The following is a 27,384-nucleotide window of genomic DNA, read 5'->3' on the forward strand; positions in this document are numbered from 1 at the left end:
CCGACCAGTGCGGGGAGGTGGAATAACCCGCACCGGGCTATGTAGGCGAACCGGGGACACCATGCGTAAGGCTGGTGCCATGTAAGCCGGCCCAAGGAGACGTACTGGTGGCCAGATATGTAGAGCCGGCTTCATGGCACTTGGCTCAATGCTCAATCTAGCCCTACCAGTGCGGGGAGGTGGAATAACCCGCACCGGGCTATGCACACGTACAGGAGACACCGTGCGCTCTACTGCGTAACACGGTGTCTGCCCGTACTCCCGCTCTCCACGGTTAGCCTGGGAAGTGGGCGCAGGTCTCCTACCTGCCCTTGGCCCACTACCTCTTAGCCCCCCCCCCAAGACATTTTTGGGGTTTCTTCTCGGGCTTCCTTGCTAGCCGAGTACCTTCATATCTCCGGTTCCCTTGTCCGGTTGCCTCTGCTCTCCTCAGTGCCTCCAGCTGTTCCCATGGGAGGCGATCCCTTCCAGCCAGGATCTCCTCCCATGTGTAGCAACCCTTGCCGTTTAATACGTCCTCCCATGTCCATTCCTGTTTCGTGTTCCACTGCTCGAACTTACGCTGCTTGGTTCTGGATTGGTGGGTGGTTCTGTAACGGCGTTCCTCCTCCTCTTCATCCGAAAAGGAGGAGTAGTGATTTGACCAAACTGCAGCGTTGTAGTTCGACATAATATTTATTAAACAAAACAGAAAACACGACGAACACGAAACACTTGAGAATTTACAAAATAACAAACGCAGTCAACAGACCTGGACACGAACTTACATATAACGTGAAGAACGCAATAACAGGAAAACTGACTACATAAAACGACCGAACAAACAAAACCGAAAACAGTCCCGTGTGGCGTAACATACACTTACACAGACACAGGAGACAACCACCCACAACAAACAGTGTGAAAACACCTACCTTAATATGACTCTCAATCAGAGGAAATGAAAACCACCTGCCTCTAATTGAGAGCCATATCAGGTCACCCTTAAACCAACATAGAAACAGAAAACATAGACTGCCCACCCAAACTCACGTCCTGACCAACTAACACATACAAAAACTAACAGAAAACAGGTCAGGAACGTGACAGATATCTAATGCTTGGATAGTTTCATCTGAGCCACTGGCTTAATGGAGATGTGAATCCAACATACAATTTGTTAACTTGTTAATAGTTATTGGGATATTTACTGTATTGGAAAAGTGCTATTGGATTGTGTTTGGTTGTCAACGCAACCAAATATCAACATTTGAAGGAGATGTATACTTTGTGCCACTGACTTAGTCTGGCTTTAATTCCAGTTTGTCTACAAAGGAATAATTGATATGTTGGATTCACGTCTCCATCTCAACCAAACATCAAAGTTAAAGAATATGACCAAATCAAATCAGACTTTATTTAAAATGCATTTAAAGTTTAATTTGTTTAGTCCTATTCTTTAAGTGTTATTTTTGGTTGAGGTGGACACTTGAATCTAACATATCAATTATTCATTTGTAGACAAAGTGGAATTAAAGGCAGACTAAGTCAGTGGCACAGATGGAACTATCCAAGCAGAAGGTACATCTCCTTCAAATGTTGATATTTGGTTGCGTTGACAACCAAACACAATTCAATGTCTAGTTCGTCTACAAATTAATAATTGAGACAGTACGTTGGATTCATGTCTCTATCTCAACCAAAAATCACAGTTAAAGAATAGGACTAAATCAAATCAAACTTTAAATGCATTTAAATAAAGTTTGATTTGATTTAGGATTTTCTTTGACTTGTTTGGTGTTTGGTTGAGATAGAGATGTGAATTCAACATATTAATTATTAACTTGATGATCAAATTTGAAATCCACCAAAGCTTGAAATCCTAGACCGAATTACAGGACCAGTTAGGGGTTAAGTGTCTTGCTCAAGGGCACATTGGCAGATTTTTCACCTAGTCAGCTCAGGGATTTGAACCAGCGACCTTTCAGTTACTGGCCAATCCTCATAACTCCTAGGCTACCTGCCTGTCTATTTTAGTTCAACCCTGGGTTGAATTGAAACAATAGCTGTTGATGACTTTGCAAACGCTATATAGTCCTAAATAGTCTCATTGATGCTATATGACTTATAGAGAGTATGGTTATATTTCATTTGGTCTCTTAAACCTACCTTTTGGAATGACTTTGCAAATATATTTAGTTATTAAGATATCTTTCAATAATGATTCTCATGATAGCACATTGGTATTAGTCAGTGACAAATATCAAAGCTAATCAGGGCTGGGCTTTGTTAAAACCCTGGATGTGAGACCAAATTAATAATTGTAGAAAGATCAACTCTCCAGTAGGAGGTGCTGCCCAGCCTCGATAGGAGACCTAAGGGTAGCTGTAGATAGATCAACTCTCCAGTAGGAGGTGCTGCCCAGCCTATTGGTTTTTTTCTGATAGTGGGTATACAGTAACGTTGATCACACGTTGTTTCAAAGGTATACATTTGACATATTTGATACAAGGTTTGTCTGTTGAACATTTTTTACAATGATACCATAATCCTGTGGATTAAATGTCACTCTCAAAACAACAGTTTAGGACTTTTTTTCAAATTCAATGTGTGTATTTTCCACGTAGATAAGATTCCACGTCACAATATGTTGACAAATTACGTCAAAACAACATTGATTCAGCCAGTTTGTGTCCAGTGGGATTTTGTTGTCCATTGATTTATGAGGGGATTTGCGTACTTCCCCTTTTAGATTGAAAGTATCTGCGTTAGGGGAAATAAATCTCTGTTCATGACAGAGAAAGAGAGAACAACAGAAAGTGAGAGGGAGAAGAGTTAACTTTTCACAGTGAGAGTTTAATACAGGACAGAGTTTAGGGGTCAACAAGGTTCATTCTCTCCAGTTCTGGTCCATCTGTATTGTGTGTTCAGACTTGGCTGAAAGAAAGAAAGGCATAGTCCCAACAAGATCTCATGGTTTTGACTTCAGATTCCAACGTTTTGTCCACGTGACCCTTGGAGCCAGAGCTTGCGGCTTACGCCCATCCACCATCACCATCCACAACGCCCTAGCAAGACCCAAGCCTACTTGATTGTAATAACGGCTCATTGTTGCCTCTAGTGGCAGGTTATGAAGGCATCTCCCAACATCCTCGGGAAGTCAAATTTCAATTTTTTTTTAAACCATTTGGTCTCTGAGCTCATACAGGAAATTCTGCTAAGATTTATTGAGAGAAACTGGGAACTTGGAACTGGGAACTCATCTGGAAACCCACCAGAAGCATGTGGATTGTTAGTAGAGGTCGACCGATTATGATTTTTCAACGCCGATACCGATTATTGGAGGACCAAAAAAAGCCGATACCGATTAATTGTTTATGACTTTTTTACATTTTATTTGTAATAATGACAATTACAACAATACTGAATGAACACTTATTTCAACTTAATATAATACATCAATAAAATAAATTTAGCCTCAAATAAATAATGAAACATGTTCAATTTGGTTTAAATAATGCAAAAACAAAGTGTTGGAGAAGAAAGTAAAAGTGCAATATGTGCCATGTAAGCAAGTTCCTTGCTCAGACCATGAGAACATATGAAAGCTGGTGGTTCCTTTTAACATGAGTCTTCAATATTCCCAGGAAAGAAGTTTTAGGTTGTAGTAATTATAGGAATTATAGGACTATTTCTCTCTATACGATTTGTATTTCATATACCTTTGACTAAACTTTGATTTGATATTGGATGTTCTTATAGGCACTATATTATTGCCAGTGTAACAGTATAGCTTCCGTCCCTCTCCTCGCCGCTACCTGGGCTCGAACCAGGAACACATCGACAACAGCCAGCCTCGAACCAGGAACACATCGACAACAGCCAGCCTCGAACCAGGAACACATCGACAACAACCAGCCTCGAACCAGGAACACATCGACAACAGCCAGCCTCGAACCAGGAACACATCGACAACAGCCAGCCTCGAACCAGGGACACATCGACAACAGCCAGCCTCGAACCAAGAACACATCGACAACAGCCAGCCTCGAACCAGGAACACATCGACAACAGCCAGCCTCGAACCAGGAACACATCGACAACAGCCAGCCTCGAACCAGGGACACATCGACAACAGCCAGCCTCGAACCAGGAACTCATCGACAACAGCCAGCCTCGAACCAGGAACACATCGACAACAGCCAGCCTCGAACCAGGAACACATCGACAACAGCCAGCCTCGAACCAGGGACACATCGACAACAGCCAGCCTCGAACCAGGGACACATCGACAACAGCCAGCCTCGAACCAGGAACACATCGACAACAGCCAGTCTCGAACCAGGGACACATCGACAACAGCCAGCCTCGAACCAAGAACACATCGACAACAGCCACCCTCGAACCAGGGACACACTTCTCTCTGGAGGGATAATCTGATAGATTTTGAAGTGTGTGTCATTCTGTTACAGATAGACCCTTTTCTCTCTCTCACACACACACACACACACACACACACACACACACACACACACACACACACACACACACACACACACACACACACACACACACACACACTCACACTCACACACACGCCCCTATTCCCAGTAGCCTGATCTCCAGACCGTAGATATTATTAGTTAGTGGGCCACTGGTTTATTGAATTACCACACACTGAAGGGCTTAGTCTAAACTGAGGGGACAAAACATTAGGAACACCTGCTCTTTCCATGACAGACTGACCAGGTGAATCCAGGTGAAAGCTATGGTCCCTTATTGATGTCACCTTTTAAATCCTCTTCAGTCAGTGTAGATGAAGGGGAGGAGACAGGTTAAAGAAGGATTTTTAGGACTTGAGACAACTGAGACATGGATTGTGTCTGTGTGCCATTCAGAGGGTGAACGGGCAAGACAACAGATTGAAGTGCCTGAACTTGGTTTGGTAGTGGGTGTCAGGCGCACCGGTTTGTGTCAAGATCTGCAACGGTGCTGGGTTTTTCATGCTCATCAGTTTCCCATGTATCAAGAATGGTCCACCACCCAAAGGACATCCAGCCAACGCTTTCGACACCTTGTAGAGTCCATTCCCCGACGAATTAAGGCTGTTCTGAGGCTAAAGGGGAGGAGGGGGGTGTTCTTAGGGTTTTGTACACTCAGTGTACAGTGTGTGTGTGTGTGTGTGTCCACTAGCCTGTAATTAACTACCACAGATTTAAATGGTTTGTGGTTTGGGTTTATCCGCTCTAAAAAATCAGTGGGATACTATGTTGACTTCCAGCGTGGTCTTTTGTGTGCTATGAGAGAGCAAAGATGGGGCTCTGTCTGTTCTTACTGTAGCTCTCTGAATGTAGCCATCTCTGTCTGTTCTTACTGTAGCTCTCTGAATGTAGCCATCTCTGTCTGTTCTTACTGTAGCTCTCTGATTGTAGCCATCTCTGTCTGTTCTTACTGTAGCTGTCTGAATGTAGCCATCTCTGTCTGTTCTTACTGTAGCTCTCTGATTGTAGCCATCTCTGTCTGTTCTTACTGTAGCTGTCTGAATGTAGCCATCTCTGTCTGTTCTTACTGTAGCTGTCTGAATGTAGCCATCTCTGTCTGTTCTTACTGTAGCTCTCTGAATGTAGCCATCTCTGTCTGTTCTTACTGTAGCTGTCTGAATGTAGCCATCTCTGTCTGTTCTTACTGTAGCTGTCTGAATGTAGCCATCTCTGTCTGTTCTTACTGTAGCTGTCTCTGATTGTAGCCATCTCTGTCTGTTCTTACTGTAGCTCTCTGAATGTAGCCATCTCTGTCTGTTCTTACTGTAGCTCTCTGAATGTAGCCATCTCTGTCTGTTCTTACTGTAGCTGTCTGAATGTAGCCATCTCTGTCTGTTCTTACTATAGCTCTCTGAATGTAGCCATCTCTGTCTGTTCTTACTGTAGCTCTCTGAATGTAGCCATCTCTGTCTGTTCTTACTGTAGCTGTCTGAATGTAGCCATCTCTGTCTGTTCTTACTATAGCTCTCTGAATGTAGCCACCTCTGTCTGTTCTTACTGTAGCTGTCTCTGAATGTAGCCATCTCTGTCTGTTCTTACTGTAGCTGTCTGAATGTAGCCATCTCTGTCTGTTCTTACTGTAGCTCTCTGAATGTAGCCATCTCTGTCTGTTCTTACTGTAGCTGTCTCTGAATGTAGCCATCTCTGTCTGTTCTTACTATAGCTGTCTGAATGTAGCCATCTCTGTCTGTTCTTACTGTAGCTGTCTGAATGTAGCCATCTCTGTCTGTTCTTACTGTAGCTGTCTCTGAATGTAGCCATCTCTGTCTGTTCTTACTGTAGCTGTCTCTGAATGTAGCCATCTCTGTCTGTTCTTACTGTAGCTGTCTCTGAATGTAGCCATCTCTGTCTGTTCTTACTGTAGCTGTCTGAATGTAGCCATCTCTGTCTGTTCTTACTATAGCTGTCTGAATGTAGCCATCTCTGTCTGTTCTTACTGTAGCTCTCTGAATGTAGCCATCTCTGTCTGTTCTTACTGTAGCTGTCTGAATGTAGCCACCTCTGTCTGTTCTTACTGTAGCTGTCTCTGAATGTAGCCATCTCTGTCTGTTCTTACTGTAGCTGTCTCTGAATGTAGCCATCTCTGTCTGTTCTTACTGTAGCTGTCTGAATGTAGCCATCTCTGTCTGTTCTTACTGTAGCTGTCTCTGAATGTAGCCATCTCTGTCTGTTCTTACTGTAGCTGTCTGAATGTAGCCATCTCTGTCTGTTCTTACTATAGCTCTCTGATTGTAGCCATCTCTGTCTGTTCTTACTGTAGCTGTCTCAGAATGTAGCCATCTCTGTCTGTTCTTACTGTAGCTGTCTGAATGTAGCCATCTCTGTCTGTTCTTACTGTAGCTGTCTCTGAATGTAGCCATCTCTGTCTGTTCTTACTGTAGCTCTCTGAATGTAGCCATCTCTGTCTGTTCTTACTGTAGCTGTCTCTGAATGTAGCCATCTCTGTCTGTTCTTACTGTAGCTGTCTGAATGTAGCCATCTCTGTCTGTTCTTACTGTAGCTGTCTGAATGTAGCCACCTCTGTCTGTTCTTACTGTAGCTGTCTCTGAATGTAGCCATCTCTGTCTGTTCTTACTGTAGCTGTCTCTGAATGTAGCCATCTCTGTCTGTTCTTACTGTAGCTCTCTGAATGTAGCCATCTCTGTCTGTTCTTACTGTAGCTGTCTGAATGTAGCCATCTCTGTCTGTTCTTACTGTAGCTGTCTGAATGTAGCCATCTCTGTCTGTTCTTACTGTAGCTGTCTCTGATTGTAGCCATCTCTGTCTGTTCTTACTGTAGCTGTCTCTGAATGTAGCCATCTCTGTCTGTTCTTACTGTAGCTGTCTGAATGTAGCCATCTCTGTCTGTTCTTACTGTAGCTGTCTGAATGTAGCCATCTCTGTCTGTTCTTACTGTAGCTGTCTCTGAATGTAGCCACCTCTTTTTCACCATCTATCGGGTCTCATCAAGTCAATGTAATAAATATGACCATTTGTATTTTCCTCTCAAGTGTATCCATTCAGTTTTGAGGTAATAGAATAATTTGAATATAAATGTGTAAATGACTTGATTATGGCTAGGCATGTGTTATACTTTATAATTATGTAGATCTGAACAGTACGGTCACCTCAGCATTATGGTTATTGTGATGTTATGTATTACAGACCGCCATACACTAGGTTTAGGTTTTCCAGTCTGAGTTTCATGGGAAGCAGTAGCAGCCTGACTGTACCTGTCTGCTAGCGTTTTCTCCCAATAATCTATGTAACCTTGGGATACTGATATGATCTCTTTTGAACTTGGCCGGGAGGGATTTGGCAACAGGTGACCTTTGAGTCGCAACAGCATGAGGTCAAAGGTAAACAGAGCTCCTCTGTCAGTTTGATTTCACTGTGTATTGGAGTCCGTCTACAACATACGAACAGTCTGCAATGATCTTTCCCAAGTTCTGTTCCTCCTTTAAAACTTCTTATGGCTGCAATCCCGCTAACGGGATCGATATGACAACAGCCAGTGAAAGTGCAGGGCGCCAAATTCAAACAATAGAAATCTCATAATTAAAATTCCTCAAACATTCATGTGTCTTATATCATTTTAAAGGTAATCTTGTTGTTAATCCCACCAAAGTGTCCGATTTCAAATAGGATTTTCAGCGAAAGCACCACAAACGATTATGTTAGGTCACCGCCAAATCACAGACAAACACAGTCATTTTTCCAGCCAAAGATAGGAGTAAAAAAATAGAAAAAATAGCACAAATAGAGATAAAATTCATCACTAACCTTTGATGATCTTCATCAGATGACACTCATAGGACTTCATGTTACACAATACATGTATGTTTTGTTTGAACAAGTTCATATTTATATAAAAAAATCGGAGTTTACATTGGCGTGTTACGTTCAATAGTTCCAAAAACATCCAGCGATTTTGCATAGCCACATCGATTCAACAGAAAAACTCATCATAAATGTAGATGATAATACAAGTTATACACATGGAATTAAAGATATACCTCTCCTTAATATAACCGCTGTGTCAGATTTCAAAAAAACTTTACGGAAAAAGCAAACCATGCAATAATCTGAGACGGAGCTCAGAACAACAGTCAAATTAGCCGCCATGTTGGAGTCAACAGAAACCAGAAATTACATGATAAATATTCCCTTACCTTTGCTGATCTTCATCAGAATGCACTCCCAGGAATCCCAGGTCCACAATAAATGCTTGATTTGTTCGATAATGTCCGTTATTTATGTCCAATTAGCTACTTTTGCTAGCGCGTTTGGTAAACAATTCCAAAGTCACGAAGCACGTTCACTAAAACGTGACGAAATGTCCAAAAGTTCCGTAACAGTCAGTAGAAACATGTCAAACGATGTATTGAATCAATCTTTAGAATGTTGTTAACATAAATCTTGAATAACGTTCCAACCGGAGAATTACATTGACTTCAGATGAGCGATGGAACTGAGCTCCCTCTTATGTGAACGCGCATGGTCAAAGAATGGTCACCTCATGGCAGTGGTGACTAATTCTCCTCTCATCCGGCCCCCCTTCACAGTAGAGTCATCAGACAAAGTTCTACAGACTGTGGACATCTAGTGGAAGCCGTAGGAAGTGCAAAACCATTCATATCTCTCTGTAATTTCAATGGGATCTTGGTTGAAAATCCACCAGCCTCAGAATTTCCACTTCCTGTTTGGATTTTTTCTCAGGTTTTTGCCTGCCATATGAGTTCTGTTATACTCACAGACATAATTCAAACAGTTTTAGAAACTTCAGAGTGTTTTCTATCCAATACTAATAATAATATGCATATATTAGCAACTATGACTGAGGAGCAGGCCGTTTACTCTGGGAACCTCTGTGCACCTTTCATCCAAGCTACTCAATACTGCCCCTGCAGCCATAAGAAGTTAAAGAATGTGAGTGTGAGAAGTACACAAACATACATTCCGGAGTGTCTGTGGAGTGATTTACATAGAATATCGTTTGCGTGGGACAGACGGTGGAGTTGGGTCAGGTCAGGCAAGGATAGCCCCGTTAACCACCACAGGCCTTTCCATTTACGCATCCTCTGGTGGCCATGCTGGCTTCTTGCCCCACACACACACACACACACACACACACACACACACACACACACACACACACACACACACACACACACACACACACACACACACACACACACACACAAACAGCATTCTCCCCCTCAGAGCATGCTAACCTCGGCCACCCCTTTCTTTTAGGAATCTCACCAGCTGACTGTGTGTCAAATGAGAAGTGATAGTTTTGTACTGGGTCGGGGTAGACTGGCTATGCTTGTTGTATACTGCTCAGGAAGTCCCTGCTGCTCAAAGATAGACAGCTATTTTATCTTCCCAAGACTGGGGAGATAGTTGGCTAGTTTTGGGCCACAGGGGCCATTGAGAGCCGCTGAAGTTAACTGCATATATGACCGACTGCCTCGTTTCGGTCTTATGTAGCATCATTTGAAATATATATATATTTTTTTTTACATTGGATAAAAGTAGACACTCAGAGCTAGAAAATGGTATATCAGTCACTACAGTTGAGGAACAATGGGAAAGTAATTCTGCTTTTAAAGTTGATAAACTTGTAACCCCACTTTTGAGAAAAGTGCCCTTGAATGTGTTGGTACACCTACTGGAGAACTCTTCTTTGTCTTCTTTGTCTGCACCTATTCAGCATCGTTAACACCCTCTTAAGCCTCAGCCTCACCCATCTCTTTAAGGATTCACATGTGAGGCCATGTGCTAAACAGAGTGAGTAAGGTAGTGTAGTAAACAACCAAAGATTTCAAGACTAAAAAGTGGTGAAAGTAGTAGCCTACAATATGGAAAAAACTCCATGTAAAAATAGGCTTTATCTAGTCCTTGGCGTATATCCTAATCTGACTTTGAAAGTGTACAGATACAAATATTATATAAATATTTTATAATTATTAGATGATTCTTACCCAGACACACGTGTCTTAATTGATGGGTCATGTGAATGAAATGCTATGACCCCCAGCTACATCTAGCTCAGTGGATGAGTCTCTATTGTCTAGAGATGTTCATGAAATACAGTAGATGGCCATAATCACCATCATAATCATTCCCTTGCGAAGTGGAGTATTTTGTTTATACATGTAGCTAGCTAGCTAAACAATGAACCATAAACCCAACCCATAGCTACAGTACACACTGATTGTCATAGCAGGCCACCATGCATGAAATGCTAAAGTATGAATCTGCAGGTAGCTTAAGCTAACCAACTATGTTCAATGTTAGCTAGCTAGCTAACATTAGGCGATAACTAGCAATGCAAATGGATTTCTGAGGTACAAATAATATTACTACACAGATCATACACGTAACGTGAGCCAGCAAGCTAATTTTCGTTAGCTAGTAAACAGTATGCTTTAACTTGCAATGAAAATGACTTTCTGACCAAATTAGAAACGTATAATATCTAAAAATGTAGCTAGACTCTTACCTGTATACATTGATGAACGCTTCACGGCAGCGTGTCTCTTCCATTTGGTTTTGTAGCTAGCTACCGCCTGTTTGGCCCGTTGTTATGTCAAGTCACTCCAGTCCAAACGGACCGTTTGCAGAAAGTAGTCCATCACAACTTTTTCTCACTGATCTTTATCAATAGCACCTGCTAAGTTTTGTGCAGCAATGTTGTTGAGAGCAGTAGCAACACTTGTGCAGTTATCCATGGCCTAACGTTACACAGTATCTTTCAAAAAGCCGCGGTAGCAAAGATTATCTTACACATACTGTGCAGTTTATGTTATAGACAAAAGCATGCTACATGGCAGACCAATCAGAACTCATCTCTCGTCTAGCCCACCCATTATCTCAGCCAATCATGGCTAGCGGGAAGGTTCCTGACTTTTTCCGTGGGTGGCTAAACCAGCTAGGCTCATAATTTAAAGTTTTATTCGTATTTACAGATGGCATACAAGTTTGTTATTAAAGCACATGAAAGTTCACATGTTCCAGAAGGCATTTCTGCCCCCCAAAAAATGCATTTTGAGAGGGGTGGGGTCTGTAGTCCATTACAGAAGGAGAGGAGTGGGGGCTGTAGTCCATTACAGAAGGAGAGGGGTGGGGGCTGTAGTCCATTACAGAAGGAGAGTGGTGGGGGCTGTAGTCCATTACAGAAGGAGAGGGGTAGGGGCTGTAGTCCATTACAGAAGGAGAGGAGTGGGGGCTGTAGTCCATTACAGAAGGAGAGGGGTGGGGGCTGTAGTCCATTACAGAAGGAGAGGGGTGGGGGCTGTAGTCCATTACAGAAGGAGAGGGGTGGGGGCTGTAGTCCATTACAGGAGAGGGGTGGGGGCTGTAGTCCATTACAGAAGGAGAGGAGTGGGGGCTGTAGTCCATTACAGAAGGAGAGGGGTGAGGGCTGTAGTCCATTACAGAAGGAGAGGGGTGGGGGCTGTAGTCCATTACAGAAGGAGAGGGGTGGGGGCTGTAGTCCATTACAGAATGAGAGGAGTGGGGGCTGTAGTCCATTACAGAAGGAGAGGAGTGGGGGCTGTAGTCCATTAAAGAAGAAGAGGAGTGGGGGCTGTAGTCCATTAAAGAAGAAGAGGAGTGGGGGCTGTAGTCCATTAAAGAAGAAGAGGAGTGGGGGCTGTAGTCCATTACAGAAGGAGAGGAGTGGGGGCTGTAGTCCATTACAGAAGGAGAGGAGTGGGGGCTGTAGTCCATTACAGAAGGAGAGGAGTGGGGGCTGTAGTCCATTACAGAAGGAGAGGAGTGGGGGCTGTAGTCCATTACAGAAGGAGAGGAGTGGGGGCTGTAGTCCATTACAGAAGCAGAGGAGTGGGGGCTGTAGTCCATTACAGAAGGAGAGGAGTGGGGGCTGTAGTCCATTACAGAAGGAGAGGAGTGGGGTCTGTAGTCCATTAAAGAAGAAGAGGAGTGGGGGCTGTAGTCCATTAAAGAAGAAGAGGAGTGGGGGCTGTAGTCCATTACAGAAGGAGAGGAGTGGGGGCTGTAGTTTTCTGGCTAAAGAGGAAGTTGCACAACATCTCTTCTCTGGCATACAGAAGCAGGATTAGCAGCCAAACAGCTGTGGTTCTACAGCATGTGATGTGTCTGATATGGAGAACTGTTCCAGTCCAGACTCAGCTCTGTCTGTCTTTAATCCTGTCTCTTTGACTCATCCCCACAGATTCCCAAGGGCCGATGAGCATGCCCCACTCCCATGGCCCTCCAATGGGTGGCATGGTGGGGCACCCCTCCGTCATCAGCGCCTCCAGGACCCTTCCATCCCCAATGATCACCCTGGGCGCGCCCATGAATGGCCTGGCGTCGCCCTACTCCGTCATCACGTCCTCCCTGGGCTTGCCCTCCACGCCAGGCATCAACTTCGGATCGCTCCACAGTCCACAGATGAGAGAGGTGTGTGCCACTTGGCTTAACTCAACTTGTGAGATCTGAAAACATCTAATGTTGCTGACTACGATCATCCAGAACAATAGATCTTTATCTCAATAGCTAGAATTCCATCCAATTGGCGAACAATTTTCATGCGAATATAAAAAAAATATGCATAAAGAAAATATGCATATGTTTCCCACCACGTGGTGTGCTTCCACAAACTGACCTGTTGCAGAAAACAATCAGTGTGTGATGACGTCGTGCACACAAAATGTACTTTTCCTCTTAAGTTTTCATGTACTGAATAAAAATGTAATATTCAATGTGTTTCCATCACATTTTCAACTCTTACTGATAGTTTTGTCGCAAAAAAAACATTTTTTATTAAATAGCAAATGTGCCTACTCTGGTCTTGGCATGAGCCCTCTAGCCAACGGCTCACAGATGCAGTGTGGGTAGGCTAGTCTACATGATGAGATTATTATAGATAAGAATGTTTTTATTTGTCAAACTGCCGTCAAGCATCGATCATCATGTCACCAGAATTAGACCCTCGATATTTATTGGAAAGGACCATCAAGTTCCTCACCGTGCGCTTTCACCTCCCTGTGAAGTTCCTCACCGTGCACTTTCACCTCCCTGTGAAGTTCCTCACCGTGCACTTTCACCTCCCTGTGAAGTTCATCACTGTGCACTTTCACCTCCCTGTGATGTTCATCACCGTGCACTTTCACCTCCCTGTGAAGTTCCTCACCGTGCACTTTCACCTCCCTGTGAAGTTCCTCACCGTGCACTTTCACCTCCCTGTGAAGTTCATCACTGTGCACTTTCACCTCCCTGTGATGTTCATCACCGTGCACTTTCACCTCCCTGTGAAGTTCCTCACCGTGCACTTTCACCTCCCTGTGAAGTTCCTCACCGTGCACTTTCACCTCCCTGTGAAGTTCATCACTGTGCACTTTCACCTCCCTGTGATGTTCATCACCGTGCACTTTCACCTCCCTGTGAAGTTCCTCACCGTGCACTTTCACCTCCCTGTGATGTTCCTCACCGTGCACTTTCACCTCCCTGTGAAGTTCATCACTGTGCACTTTCACCTCCCTGTGATGTTCATCACCGTGCACTTTCACCACCCTGTGAAGTTCATCACCGTGCACTTTCACCTCCCTGTGAAGTTCCTCACCGTGCACTTTCACCTCCCTGTGAAGTTCATCACCGTGCACTTTCACCTCCCTGTGATGTTCATCACCGTGCACTTTCACCACCCTGTGAAGTTCATCACCGTGCACTTTCACCTCCCTGTGAAGTTCCTCACCGTGCACTTTCACCTCCCTGTGAAGTTCATCACCGTGCACTTTCACCTCCCTGTGATGTTCATCACCGTGCACTTTCACCACCCTGTGAAGTTCATCACCGTGCACTTTCACCTCCCTGTGAAGTTCATTACCGTGCACTTTCACCTCCCTGTGAAGTTCATCACCGTGCACTTTCACCACCCTGTGAAGTTCATTACCGTGCACTTTCACCACCCTGTGTAGTTCATCACCGTGCACTTTCACCACCCTGTGATGTTCATCACCGTGCACTTTCACCACCCTGTGATGTTCATCACCGTGCACTTTCACCACCCTGTGATGTTCATCACCGTGCACTTTCACCCCCCTGTGATGTTCATCATAAATTATCATCAGTAGCCTAATAAACTGCATGGTTTCCCGAGATAGTGGGAGGACCGCACGTCATGTCATCGCGTGACTCCCAATTTTACTTCGATATGGTGGGTATTACAGTAGATTCCTTCAGTTGGTGGCCAGATGTTCATTCAATGTGTACTGCATGTATGCACTATATTCCGCTCAAGGACTGAATCAAGGACAGTCATTTTGCTTTCTAAGTGAGTGGTTTTTACATGCCTTTTGGATACTCAGTGTGAAGGTTAGCCGTATCCAATCTCTGGCCAGGACACGACATTACTGTAATCCACCACCTCTCCTCTGCCCTCTGCTTGACCTATAAACCTTTAGCCTAAAGGTCAGCTCTTAGTGGCTTGTTGTAGGTCAAACAGGCTGGGCAGACTATCCAAGTGGGACGCAGTGTCTGTCTGTGTGTGTGTGTGTGTGTGTGTGTGCCTTCTCGGTGTTAGCATCAGCCCTTGAATGGATTATAGCAGTAATTGCCAAAGAAAGACCATCTCTCCTAGTTTTCTCCCTCTCCGCTGAGCTTTCATCCTCCCATCTAGGTTATTACAGGATCATTCACAACAATGGATAAGCTTCACTGACATAAACAATAAGCAACAATACCCACCATACGGTTGCTATCTTACCGTCTCACACAATGAACTACAAGATCCTATAGCAATTCTCTTTAAGTGCTCTGTTATATAAACTACACAGCAGATAAGGGTTTTGAAAGTCAGCCCGTCAGACAATGCTCGATCATACGTAAGTGCTTTTGTGTTTATGCTATGTTTCACTATCTAAAGCCAATGGCTGCCATTGTTACACTAATTATCAAGCCTTGTCTTAGAGATTATTTGAAAGGGGAAGTTACAGTCCCGTCGAAAAGTATTTGCTCCCTTTTTTGATTTTCTATATATTTTTTGCTATTTTTCATACTGAATGTTAACAGATCTTCAACCAAAACCTAATATTAGATAAGGGGAACCTGAGTTTACAAAAAAAATAGCACAAAATAAAATGCATCGTTTTTTGGGGGGGGTGGGGGACACAAAGCCAGAACTGTATGCTAGAGGAGAGGACGATATCCTCTACTACAGTGATAGGATGGATCTGGGCCTGAGGGAGACTGACTGTGAGCTATGGATGGATGCATTTGTTTCTCCATTCAGGATGGTGCACCCAACTCAGTTGTCGTTTGACAGCGAAAGCTATTCATGAGTTGCATGTTTCCTCACAATATTGTTTTGAAAGTTTTTTTTTTAGGACTGATGCCCAACTGAGCGTTTTACTCAATGCGGTCTCAATAGGTGCTGATGGAGATTATGTCTAAGCCCCCTAAAGTCTAAGCCTTGAGGGGGGGGGGGGGGGGGGGTTGTTTTGAAGTGTCTGTCCTATATCTGACAAACTCTGCTAGCTCATGACAACATTGCCATTTATATCTAAAGTAACCTCGATGACATCAGAATGCTGGCCAAGTTGTTTTCTACTAATAATTTGTCTACTTTAGCAATGTCATCGTATTTCAAGGCCAATATAGTGTCATGTTGATGAAACAGTCACTAGCCCCCTTTCAGAAAGACTTGGCATTGACCATCAGTCAGATGTCCAATATGCTGCGGCGTCTGTAGAACGCTGACAACAATGGCAGTTAGTTTATAGCTAGTAGTAATAGTTTATAGCTAGTAGTAATAGTTTATAGCTAGTAGTAATAGTTGATAGCTAGTAGTAATAGTTGATATCTTGTAGTAATAGTTTATAGCTAGTAGTAATAGTTTATAGCTAGTAGTAATAGTTTATAGCTAGTAGTAATAGTTTATAGCTTGTAGTAATAGTTTATAGCTTGTAGTAATAGTTTATAGCTTGTAGTAATAGTTTATAGCTAGTAGTAATAATTTATAGCTTGTAGTAATAGTTTATAGCTTGTAGTAATAGTTTATAGCTAGTAGTAATAGTTTATAGCTAGTAGTAATAGTTTATAGCTAGTAGTAATAGTTTATAGCTAGTAGTAATAGTTGATAGCTAGTAGTAATAGTTGATATCTTGTAGTAATAGTTTATAGCTAGTAGTAATAGTTTATAGCTAGTAGTAATAGTTTATAGCTAGTAGTAATAGTTTATAGCTTGTAGTAATAGTTTATAGCTTGTAGTAATAGTTTATAGCTTGTAGTAATAGTTTATAGCTAGTAGTAATAATTTATAGCTTGTAGTAATAGTTTATAGCTTGTAGTAATAGTTTATAGCTAGTAGTAATAGTTTATAGCTAATAGTAATAGTTTATAGCTTGTAGTAATAGTTTATAGCTAGTAGTAATAGTTTATAGCTAGTAGTAATAGTTTATAGCTAGTAGTAATAGTTTATAGCTAGTAGTAATAGTTGATAGCTAGTAGTAATAGTTGATAGCTAGTAGTAATAGTTGATAGCTAGTAGTAATAGTTGATATCTTGTAGTAATAGTTTATAGCTTGTAGTAATAGTTTATAGCTAGTAGTAATAGTTTATAGCTAGTAGTAATAGTTTATAGCTTGTAGTAATAGTGTCACGTTCTGACCAGAGTTCTTGTGTGTTGTGCTTGTTTTAGTGTTGGTCAGGACGTGAGCTGGGTGGGCATTCTATGTTGTGTGTCTAGTTTGTCTGTTTCTATGTTTGGCCTAATATGGTTCTCAATCAGAGGCAGATGTTTTGTGTTGTCTCTGATTGGGAATCATATATAGGTGGCTTGTTTTGTGTTGGGATTTTGTGGGTGGTTGTTTCCTGTCTCTGTGTTTTCTCTGCACCAGATAGGGCTGTTTCGGTTTGCCACGTTTGTTATTTTGTAAGTGTTCACAGTTTCGTCTTGTTTATTAAAAACATGTTGAACACGAGCTACGCTGCGTCTTGGTCCGATCCCTGCTACACCTCCTCTTCAGACGAAGAGGAGGAAGGCTGCCGTTACAAATAGTTTATAGCTTGAAGTAATAGTTTATAGCTAGTAGTAATAGTTTATAGCTTGTAGTAATAGTTTATAGCTAGTAGTCATAGTTGTAAAGCATGTCTGAACCCTATATATATATATATATACTGTATCATGAATGTATGAACCATTAATAATGCATGTTTAATACTTGTGCTGCATGTGGTGCTGTTTGTCTGAGGCATATTGGTGCCCGAGAAGCCATAAGCATGTGAATGGCATATTCAATCATAACATATGTGTAGCATGTGTTGGCCATTTTGTCTGGCATGTTGGCCGTATGGGAGAGGCATGGTTATGAGCTGCAGTACAGGAAAAGGCTCTCTCTCATCATTGACTCACCAGCATCAGCAGAAGACAGAATGCTAATTTAGCTGACTGTTTGCTCACTACTAAAGCTCACGTAGAGAGAGGGAAAGGGGAAAGAGAGCACTCTAGGCAGTGGGGGAGGGTAGTGGGGGGGGGGGGGGGTACCCAAATGTTATACTGTAGTAAAAGTAAAGATACTTAAATAGAAAAGTTAAAGTGAAAGACACCCAGGAAAATACTAGTTGAGTAAAAGTCTAAAAGTATTTGGTTTTAAATATACTTAAGTATCAAAAGTAAAAGTATAAATTATTTCAAATACCTTATATTAAGTAAACCAGACAGCACCATTTTCTTGTTTTTTAAATTTACGGATAGCCAGGCATAATTTACAAATGAAGCATTTGTGTTTAGTGAGTCTGCCAGATCAGAGGCAGTAGGGATGACCAGGGATGTTCTCTGTTTAGTGAGTCTGCCAGATGAGAGGCAGTAGGGATGACCAGGGATGTTATCTTGATAAGTGTGGGAATTTGACCATTTTCCTGTCCTGCTAAGCATTCAAAATGTAACGAGTACTTTTGTGTGTCAGGGAAAATGTAAAAAGTACAATATTTTCTTTAGGAATGTAGTGAAGCAAAAGTAAAAGTTGTCAAAAAATATAAATAGTAAAATAAAGGACAGATACCCCAAAAAAACTACTTAAGTAGTACTTTCAAGTATTTTTACTGAAGTACTTTACACCAACTGACTCTAGGCCAACTGAAAAAAGATAGAGAGATGGAGATAGAGGGAGAGAGAGAGAGAGAGAGGGGGAGAGAGAGAGAGAAAGAGAGGGGGATGGAGAGAGAGAGAGAGAGAGAGAGAGAGGGGGATGGAGAGAGAGGGGGAGGGAGAGAGAGAGAGAGAGAGGGGGGGGGGAGAGAGGGGGAGGGAGAGAGAGAGAGAGGGGGAGGGAGAGAGAGAGGGGGGGGAGAGGGGGAGTGAGAAAGAGAGAGAGAGATAAAGAGAAAGAGAGAGAGAGAGAGAAAGGCCTCTCCTGCAGTTGTCTCCTGTAAAGTCAAAGCCTTAGTTCAGACGGCCATTATGAAACAGACAGCAGAGTGCTGTCATAAATCAACTATAGGAAATGTCTGCAGTCCTTGTAAAGGATGTCCTATATGCAAGCCATCAAATACACACAATATGTAGGTCACGAGTGTTGACTGCCTTTGTCTGTGACTGTCGGGGACACACACAGACACGTGCATGCACACACCAGCCCAAGCACATGCTCACTCACATACATGCACACATTTCCATACCACATGTTATCGTATCTATTTGGGCCAACTCAGTGGTCGACAGGAGACAAGAGGTGCAAAGTGCAGAAAGACGATAAGGAGCCCCATAAAAATATCATTTTGACAACGTTTGTTCAGGAAACTCTCTGGGAAAAGATTTATAACACAAGTTGCTATAACCAGAATATGTTTCCTTCTAATCAGCATCTACACTGAACTGTTTTGACAAACTAATATATTGAACCCATAAAATCCCGGGCCTGTGCCTGGCCTAAAGCTGACGTGACCCTACGCTTCTCTCTGCTGGTGAAAAGGGAGAAGTGCAGCTTGGTGAACGTGACAAGCTCAGCTCTCCTCCCACACAGCTCACACAGTCAACCACCCCTGTCAACAAACATTAGAAGCGTGCATGACTAAACTCACAGAGGAAACAGACACTCTCTTTGATCAGTCATGTGATCGCTGCCTCAGCCACTTTCATACCACACATGTGGGTGGAGAACGGAGGAAGAGAGAAAGAGGGGAGAGAGGAAGAGGGGGAGAGAGGGAGAGAGAGGAAGAGGGGGAGAGAGGGAGAGGGGGACGATTTTAGAGACATAAAAGAGAGATAGGACCGACTCACTCACTCACGTTTTCCTAACTTCTCCTCCACTCTACTCTCTCTACCCCCCCTCTCCCATCCATCTCTTACTCCCACTGCTCCTCCTCCTCTTTCCTCCCTCGCTCCAGATGAACAGTGTCAGTAGTCCGGAGGACATCAAGCCTCCTCCGGGTCTCCAGAATCTCGGGGACATCAACTACAACTGCACCAGTCCTGGAGGCATGTCCAAACACGTATGTGCCATCTGTGGAGACCGATCATCAGGTAAGAAATAGGGCCACACCTCCCCACTGGACCCTAACCCAGCCCCCTATAGCATCAATAGGCCGCTAGCACGGCCCCCTATAGCAGCAGTAGGACCCTAACCCAGCCCCCTATAGCATCAATAGGGCCCTAGCCCAGCCCCCTATAGCAGCAATAGGACCCTAGCCCAGCCCCCTGTAGCATCAATAGGACCCTTGCCCAGCCCCTGTAGCAGCAATATGACCCTTGCCCAGCCCCTATAGCAGCAATAGGGCCCTAGCCCAGCCCCTATAGCAGCAATAGGGCCCTAGCCCAGCCCCCTATAGCATCAATAGGGCCCTAACCCAGCCCCCTGTAGCAGCAATAGGACCCTAGCCCAGCCCCCTGTAGCAGCAATAGGACCCTAGCCCAGCCCCCTATAGCATCAATAGGACCCTAGCCCAGCCCCCTGTAGCAGCAATAGGGCCCTAGCCCAGCCCCCTGTAGCATCAATAGGACCCTAGCCCAGCCCCCTATAGCATCAATAGGACCCTAGCCCAGCCCCCTGTAGCAGCAATAGGACCCTAGCCCAGCCCCCTGTAGCAGCAATAGGACCCTAGCCCAGCCCCCTATAGCATCAATAGGACCCTAGCCCAGCCCCCTATAGCATCAATAGGACCCTAGCCCAGCCCCCTATAGCATCAATAGGACCCTAGCCCAGCCCCTGTAGCAGCAATAGGGCCCTAGCCCAGCCCCTGTAGCAGCAATAGGGCCCTAGCCCAGCCCCTGTAGCATCAATAGGGCCCTAGCCCAGCCCCTGTAGCAGCAATAGGGCCCTAACCCAGCCCCTGTAGCATCAATAGGACCCTAGCCCAGCCCCTGTAGCATCAATAGGACCCTAGCCCAGCCCCTGTAGCAGCAATAGGACCCTAGCCCAGCCCCTGTAGCAGCAATAGGACCCTAGCCCAGCCCCCTGTAGCAGCAATAGGACCCTAGCCCAGCCCCTGTAGCAGCAATAGGACCCTAGCCCAGCCCCTGTAGCAGCAATAGGGCCCTAGCCCAGCCCCTGTAGCATCAATAGGACCCTTGCCCAGCCCCTGTAGCAGCAATAGGACCCTTGCCCAGCCCCCTGTAGCAGCAATAGGACCCTAGCCCAGCCCCTGTAGCAGCAATAGGACCCTAGCCCAGCCCCCTGTAGCAGCAATAGGACCCTAGCCCAGCCCCCTGTTGCAGCAATAGGGCCCTAGCCCAGCCCCTGTAGCAGCAATAGGACCCTAGCCCAGCCCCCTGTAGCAGCAATAGGACCCTTGCCCAGCCCCCTGTAGCAGCAATAGGACCCTAGCCCAGCCCCTGTAGCAGCAATAGGACCCTAGCCCAGCCCCTGTAGCAGCAATAGGACCCTAGCCCAGCCCCTATAGCAGCAATAGGGCCCTAGCCCAGCCCCTATAGCAGCAATAGGGCCCTAGCCCAGCCCCTATAGCAGCAATAGGGCCCTAGCCCAGCCCCCTATAGCATCAATAGGGCCCTAACCCAGCCCCCTGTAGCAGCAATAGGACCCTAGCCCAGCCCCCTGTAGCAGCAATAGGACCCTAGCCCAGCCCCCTATAGCATCAATAGGACCCTAGCCCAGCCCCCTGTAGCAGCAATAGGGCCCTAGCCCAGCCCCCTGTAGCATCAATAGGACCCTAGCCCAGCCCCCTATAGCATCAATAGGACCCTAGCCCAGCCCCCTGTAGCATCAATAGGACCCTTGCCCAGCCCCTGTAGCAGCAATAGGACCCTTGCCCAGCCCCCTGTAGCAGCAATAGGACCCTAGCCCAGCCCCTGTAGCAGCAATAGGACCCTAGCCCAGCCCCCTGTAGCAGCAATAGGACCCTAGCCCAGCCCCCTGTTGCAGCAATAGGGCCCTAGCCCAGCCCCTGTAGCAGCAATAGGACCCTAGCCCAGCCCCCTGTAGCAGCAATAGGACCCTTGCCCAGCCCCCTGTAGCAGCAATAGGACCCTAGCCCAGCCCCTGTAGCAGCAATAGGACCCTAGCCCAGCCCCTGTAGCAGCAATAGGACCCTAGCCCAGCCCCTGTAGCAGCAATAGGACCCTAGCCCAGCCCCTATAGCAGCAATAGGGCCCTAGCCCAGCCCCTATAGCAGCAATAGGGCCCTAGCCCAGCCCCCTATAGCATCAATAGGGCCCTAACCCAGCCCCCTATAGCATCAATAGGACCCTAGCCCAGCCCCCTGTAGCATCAATAGGACCCTAGCCCAGCCCCCTATAGCATCAATAGGACCCTAGCCCAGCCCCTGTAGCAGCAATAGGGCCCTAGCCCAGCCCCTGTAGCAGCAATAGGGCCCTAGCCCAGCCCCTGTAGCATCAATAGGGCCCTAGCCCAGCCCCTGTAGCAGCAATAGGGCCCTAGCCCAGCCCCTGTAGCATCAATAGGACCCTAGCCCAGCCCCTGTAGCATCAATAGGACCCTAGCCCAGCCCCTGTAGCAGCAATAGGACCCTAGCCCAGCCCCTGTAGCAGCAATAGGACCCTAGCCCAGCCCCCTGTAGCAGCAATAGGACCCTAGCCCAGCCCCTGTAGCAGCAATAGGACCCTAGCCCAGCCCCTGTAGCAGCAATAGGGCCCTAGCCCAGCCCCTGTAGCATCAATAGGACCCTTGCCCAGCCCCTGTAGCAGCAATAGGACCCTTGCCCAGCCCCCTGTAGCAGCAATAGGACCCTAGCCCAGCCCCTGTAGCAGCAATAGGACCCTAGCCCAGCCCCCTGTTGCAGCAATAGGGCCCTAGCCCAGCCCCTGTAGCAGCAATAGGACCCTAGCCCAGCCCCCTGTAGCTGCAATAGGACCCTTGCCCAGCCCCCTGTAGCAGCAATAGGACCCTAGCCCAGCCCCTGTAGCAGCAATAGGACCCTAGCCCAGCCCCTGTAGCAGCAATAGGACCCTAGCCCAGCCCCTGTAGCAGCAATAGGACCCTAGCCCAGCCCCCTGTAGCAGCAATAGGACCCTAGCCCAGCCCCTGTAGCAGCAATAGGACCCTAGCCCAGCCCCTGTAGCAGCAATAGGACCCTAGCCCAGCCCCCTGTAGCAGCAATAGGACCCTAGCCCAGCCCCCTGTAGCAGCAATAGGACCCTAGCCCAGCCCCCTGTAGCAGCAATAGGACCCTAGCCCAGCCCCTGTAGCAGCAATAGGACCCTAGCCCAGCCCCCTGTAGCAGCAATAGGACCCTAGCCCAGCCCCTGTAGCAGCAATAGGACCCTAGCCCAGCCCCTATATACAGAAGGCAGCAACTCCACTGTTGTTGTTGCTATTGCGGAGGTTTATTCCAATATATTTTAGATTTTGTGAATTACCTCATTGCTGATTTTTCTTCTCCCAGTCCTCGTCCAATAACCATGGACTATGACTTTGATTAACAGTATTACGATTACATGGAGCAGTTTCTCAGGTAAAGCAGTGAAGTTGATGTTTTGGGATGTTGTTCACCCAGGGAAGCACTATGGCGTGTACAGTTGTGAAGGCTGCAAAGGCTTCTTCAAGAGAACCATCCGGAAAGACCTCACCTATACGTGTCGAGACAGCAAGGAGTGCCTGATAGACAAACGACAGCGCAACCGCTGTCAATACTGTCGCTACCAGAAGTGCCTAGCCATGGGCATGAAGAGAGAAGGTGTGTGTAAGTGGTGTAGAGAGGCGGAGAGAGAGGAGGAGGGAGGTTGTGTCTGCATGTAGAGAGGAGGAGGAGGAAGGTTGTGTCTGCATGTAGAGAGGAGGGAGGTTGTGTCTGCATGTAGAGAGGAGGAGGAGGGAGGTTGTGTCTGCATGTAGAGAGGAGGAGGGAGGTTGTGTCTGCATGTAGAGAGGAGCAGGGAGGTTGTGTCTGCATGTAGAGAGGAGGAGGAGGAGGAAGGTTGTGTCTGCATGTAGAGAGGAGGAGGGAGGTTGTGTCTGCATGTAGAGAGGAGGAGGGAGGTTGTGTCTGCATGTAGAGAGGAGGAGGAGGGAGGTTGTGTCTGCATGTAGAGAGGAGGAGGAATGTTGTGTCTGCATGTAGAGAGGAGGAGGGAGGTTGTGACTGCATGTAGAGAGGAGGAGGAGGGAGGGTGTGTCTGCATGTAGAGAGGAGGGGGGAGGTTGTGTCTGCATGTAGAGAGGAGGAGGGAGGTTGTGACTGCATGTAGAGAGGAGGAGGAGGGAGGTTGTGTCTGCATGTAGAGAGGAGGAGGAGGGAAGTTGTGTCTGCATGTAGAGAGGAGGAGGAGGAAGGTTGTGTCTGCATGTAGAGAGGAGGAGGGAGGTTGTGTCTGCATGTAGAGAGGAGGAGGGAGGTTGTGTCTGCATGTAGAGAGGAGGAGGGAGGTTGTGTGCATGTAGAGAGGAGGAGGGAGGTTGTGTCTGCATGTAGAGAGGAGGAGGGAGGTTGTGTCTGCATGTAGAGAGGAGGAGGGAGGTTGTGTCTGCATGTAGAGAGGAGGAGGAGGGAGGTTGTGTCTGCATGTAGAGAGGAGGAGGAGGGAGGTTGTGTCTGCATGTAGAGAGGAGGAGGGAGGTTGTGTCTGCATGTAGAGAGGAGGAGGAGGAGGGAGGTTGTGTCTGCATGTAGAGAGGAGGAGGAGGGAGGTTGTGTCTGCATGTAGAGAGGAGGAGGAGGGAGGTTGTGTCTGCATGTAGAGAGGAGGAGGGAGGAGGTTGTGTCTGCATGTAGAGAGGAGGAGGAAGGTTGTGTCTGCATGTAGAGAGGAGGAGGGAGGTTGTGTCTGCATGTAGAGAGGAGGAGGAAGGTTGTGTCTGCATGTAGAGAGGAGGAGGGAGGTTGTGTCTGCATGTAGAGAGGAGGAGGAGGGAGGTTGTGTCTGCATGTAGAGAGGAGGAGGAGGGAGGTTGTGTCTGCATGTCGAGAGGAGGAGGAGGGAGGTTGTGTCTGCATGTAGAGAGGAGGAGGAGGGAGGTTGTGTCTGCATGTAGAGAGGAGGAGGGAGGTTGTGTCTGCATGTAGAGAGGAGGAGGAGGGAGGTTGTGTCTGCATGTAGAGAGGAGGAGGAGGGAGGTTGTGTCTGCATGTAGAGAGGAGGAGGAGGGAGGTTGTGTCTGCATGTAGAGAGGAGGAGGGAGGTTGTGTCTGCATGTAGAGAGAGGAGGAGGGAGGTTGTGTCTGCATGTAGAGAGGAGGAGGGAGGTTGTGGGTGCATGTAGAGAGGAGGAGGGAGGTTGTGTCTGCATGTAGAGAGGAGGAGGGAGGTTGTGTCTGCATGTAGAGAGGAGGAGGAGGGAGGTTGTGTCTGCATGTAGAGAGGGGGAGGAGGGAGGTTGTGTCTGCATGTAGAGAGGAGGAGGAGGGAGGTTGTGTCTGCATGTAGAGAGGAGGAGGAGGGAGGTTGTGTCTGCATGTAGAGAGGAGGAGGGAGGTTGTGTCTGCATGTAGAGAGGAGGAGGGAGGTTGTATCTGCATGTAGAGAGGAGGAGGAGGGAGGTTGTGTCTGCATGTAGAGAGGAGGAGGAGGGAGGTTGTGTCTGCATGTAGAGAGGAGGAGGAGGGAGGTTGTGTCTGCATGTAGAGAGGAGGAGGGAGGAGGTTGTGTCTGCATGTAGAGAGGAGGAGGAAGGTTGTGTCTGCATGTAGAGAGGAGGAGGGAGGTTGTGTCTGCATGTAGAGAGGAGGAGGAGGGAGGTTGTGTCTGCATGTAGAGAGGAGGAGGAGGGAGGTTGTGTCTGCATGTAGAGAGGAGGAGGGAGGTTGTGTGTGCATGTAGAGAGGAGGAGGGAGGTTGTGTCTGCATGTAGAGAGGAGGAGGGAGGTTGTGTCTGCATGTAGAGAGGAGGAGGAGGGAGGTTGTGTCTGCATGTAGAGAGGAGGAGGGAGGTTGTGTCTGCATGTAGAGAGGAGGAGGGAGGTTGTGTCTGCATGTAGAGAGGAGGAGGGAGGTTGTGTCTGCATGTAGAGAGGAGGAGGAGGGAGGTTGTGTCTGCATGTAGAGAGGAGGAGGGAGGTTGTGTCTGCATGTAGAGAGGAGGAGGGAGGTTGTGTCTGCATGTAGAGAGGAGGAGGAGGGAGGTTGTGTCTGCATGTAGAGAGGAGGAGGGAGGTTGTGTCTGCATGTAGAGAGGAGGAGGAGGGAGGTTGTGTCTGCATGTAGAGAGGAGGAGGAGGGAGGTTGTGTCTGCATGTAGAGAGGAGGAGGGAGGTTGTGTCTGCATGTAGAGAGGAGGAGGGAGGTTGTGTCTGCATGTAGAGAGGAGGAGGAGGGAGGTTGTGTCTGCATGTAGAGAGGAGGAGGGAGGTTGTGTCTGCATGTAGAGAGGAGGAGGAGGGAGGTTGTGTCTGCATGTAGAGAGGAGGAGGAGGGAGGTTGTGTCTGCATGTAGAGAGGAGGAGGAGGGAGGTTGTGTCTGCATGTAGAGAGGAGGAGGGAGGTTGTGTCTGCATGTAGAGAGAGGAGGAGGGAGGTTGTGTCTGCATGTAGAGAGGAGGAGGGAGGTTGTGGGTGCATGTAGAGAGGAGGAGGAGGGAGGTTGTGTCTGCATGTAGAGAGGAGGAGGAGGGAGGTTGTGTCTGCATGTAGAGAGGAGGAGGGAGGTTGTGTCTGCATGTAGAGAGAGGAGGAGGGAGGTTGTGTCTGCATGTAGAGAGGAGGAGGGAGGTTGTGGGTGCATGTAGAGAGGAGGAGGGAGGTTGTGTCTGCATGTAGAGAGGAGGAGGGAGGTTGTGTCTGCATGTAGAGAGGAGGAGGAGGGAGGTTGTGTCTGCATGTAGAGAGGAGGAGGAGGGAGGTTGTGTCTGCATGTAGAGAGGAGGAGGGAGGTTGTGTCTGCATGTAGAGTGGAGGAGGGAGGTTGTGTCTGCATGTAGAGAGGAGGAGGAGGGAGGTTGTGTCTGCATGTAGAGAGGAGGAGGAGGGAGGTTGTGTCTGCATGTAGAGAGGAGGAGGGAGGTTGTGTCTGCATGTAGAGAGGAGGAGGGAGGTTGTGTCTGCATGTAGAGAGGAGGAGGGAGGTTGTGTCTGCATGTAGAGAGGAGGAGGGAGGTTGTGTCTGCATGTAGAGAGGAGGAGGAGGGAGGTTGTGTCTGCATGTAGAGAGGAGGAGGAGGGAGGTTGTGACTGAATGTAGAGAGGAGGAGGAGGGAGGTTGTGTCTGAATGTAGAGAGGAGGAGGAGGGAGGTTGTGTCTGCATGTAAAGAGGAGGAGGAGGGAGGTTGTGTCTGCATGTAGAGAGGAGGAGGGAGGTTGTGTCTGCATGTAGAGAGGAGGAGGAGGGATGTTGTGTCTGCATGTAGAGAGGAGGAGGGAGGTTGTGTCTGCATGTAGAGAGGAGGAGGGAGGTTGTGTCTGCATGTAGAGAGGAGGAGGAAGGTTGTGTCTGCATGTAGAGAGGAGGAGGAGGGAGGTTGTGTCTGCATGTAGAGAGGAGGAGGGAGGTTGTGTCTGCATGTAGAGAG

At 46.8% G+C, this 27,384-nt stretch overlaps 1 protein-coding gene across 5 annotated transcripts in view; it reads left to right on the top strand.

Annotated features, from left to right (window-relative positions):
* Positions 1–27,384, top strand: part of rxrgb (retinoid X receptor, gamma b) — a 101,988-nt gene that overhangs the window by 58,537 nt on the left and 16,067 nt on the right. For 4 of the 5 annotated variants that reach the window (XM_039002988.1, XM_039002986.1, XM_039002984.1 and 1 more), the window contains 3 exons: positions 12,703–12,932; positions 19,857–19,992; positions 23,439–23,618. In XM_039002988.1, the coding sequence (XP_038858916.1) occupies positions 12,717–12,932; positions 19,857–19,992; positions 23,439–23,618 (532 nt within the window). In that variant the 5' untranslated portion in view covers positions 12,703–12,716. Of the gene's footprint in view, positions 1–4,410; positions 4,431–12,702; positions 12,933–19,856; positions 19,993–23,438; positions 23,619–27,384 lie in introns of those variants that run through there. The other variant, XM_039002987.1, reaches the window with a different exon arrangement.

The sequence above is a fragment of the Salvelinus namaycush genome, chromosome 10, assembly GCF_016432855.1.
Source record: "Salvelinus namaycush isolate Seneca chromosome 10, SaNama_1.0, whole genome shotgun sequence".
Taxonomy (NCBI): domain Eukaryota; kingdom Metazoa; phylum Chordata; class Actinopteri; order Salmoniformes; family Salmonidae; genus Salvelinus; species Salvelinus namaycush.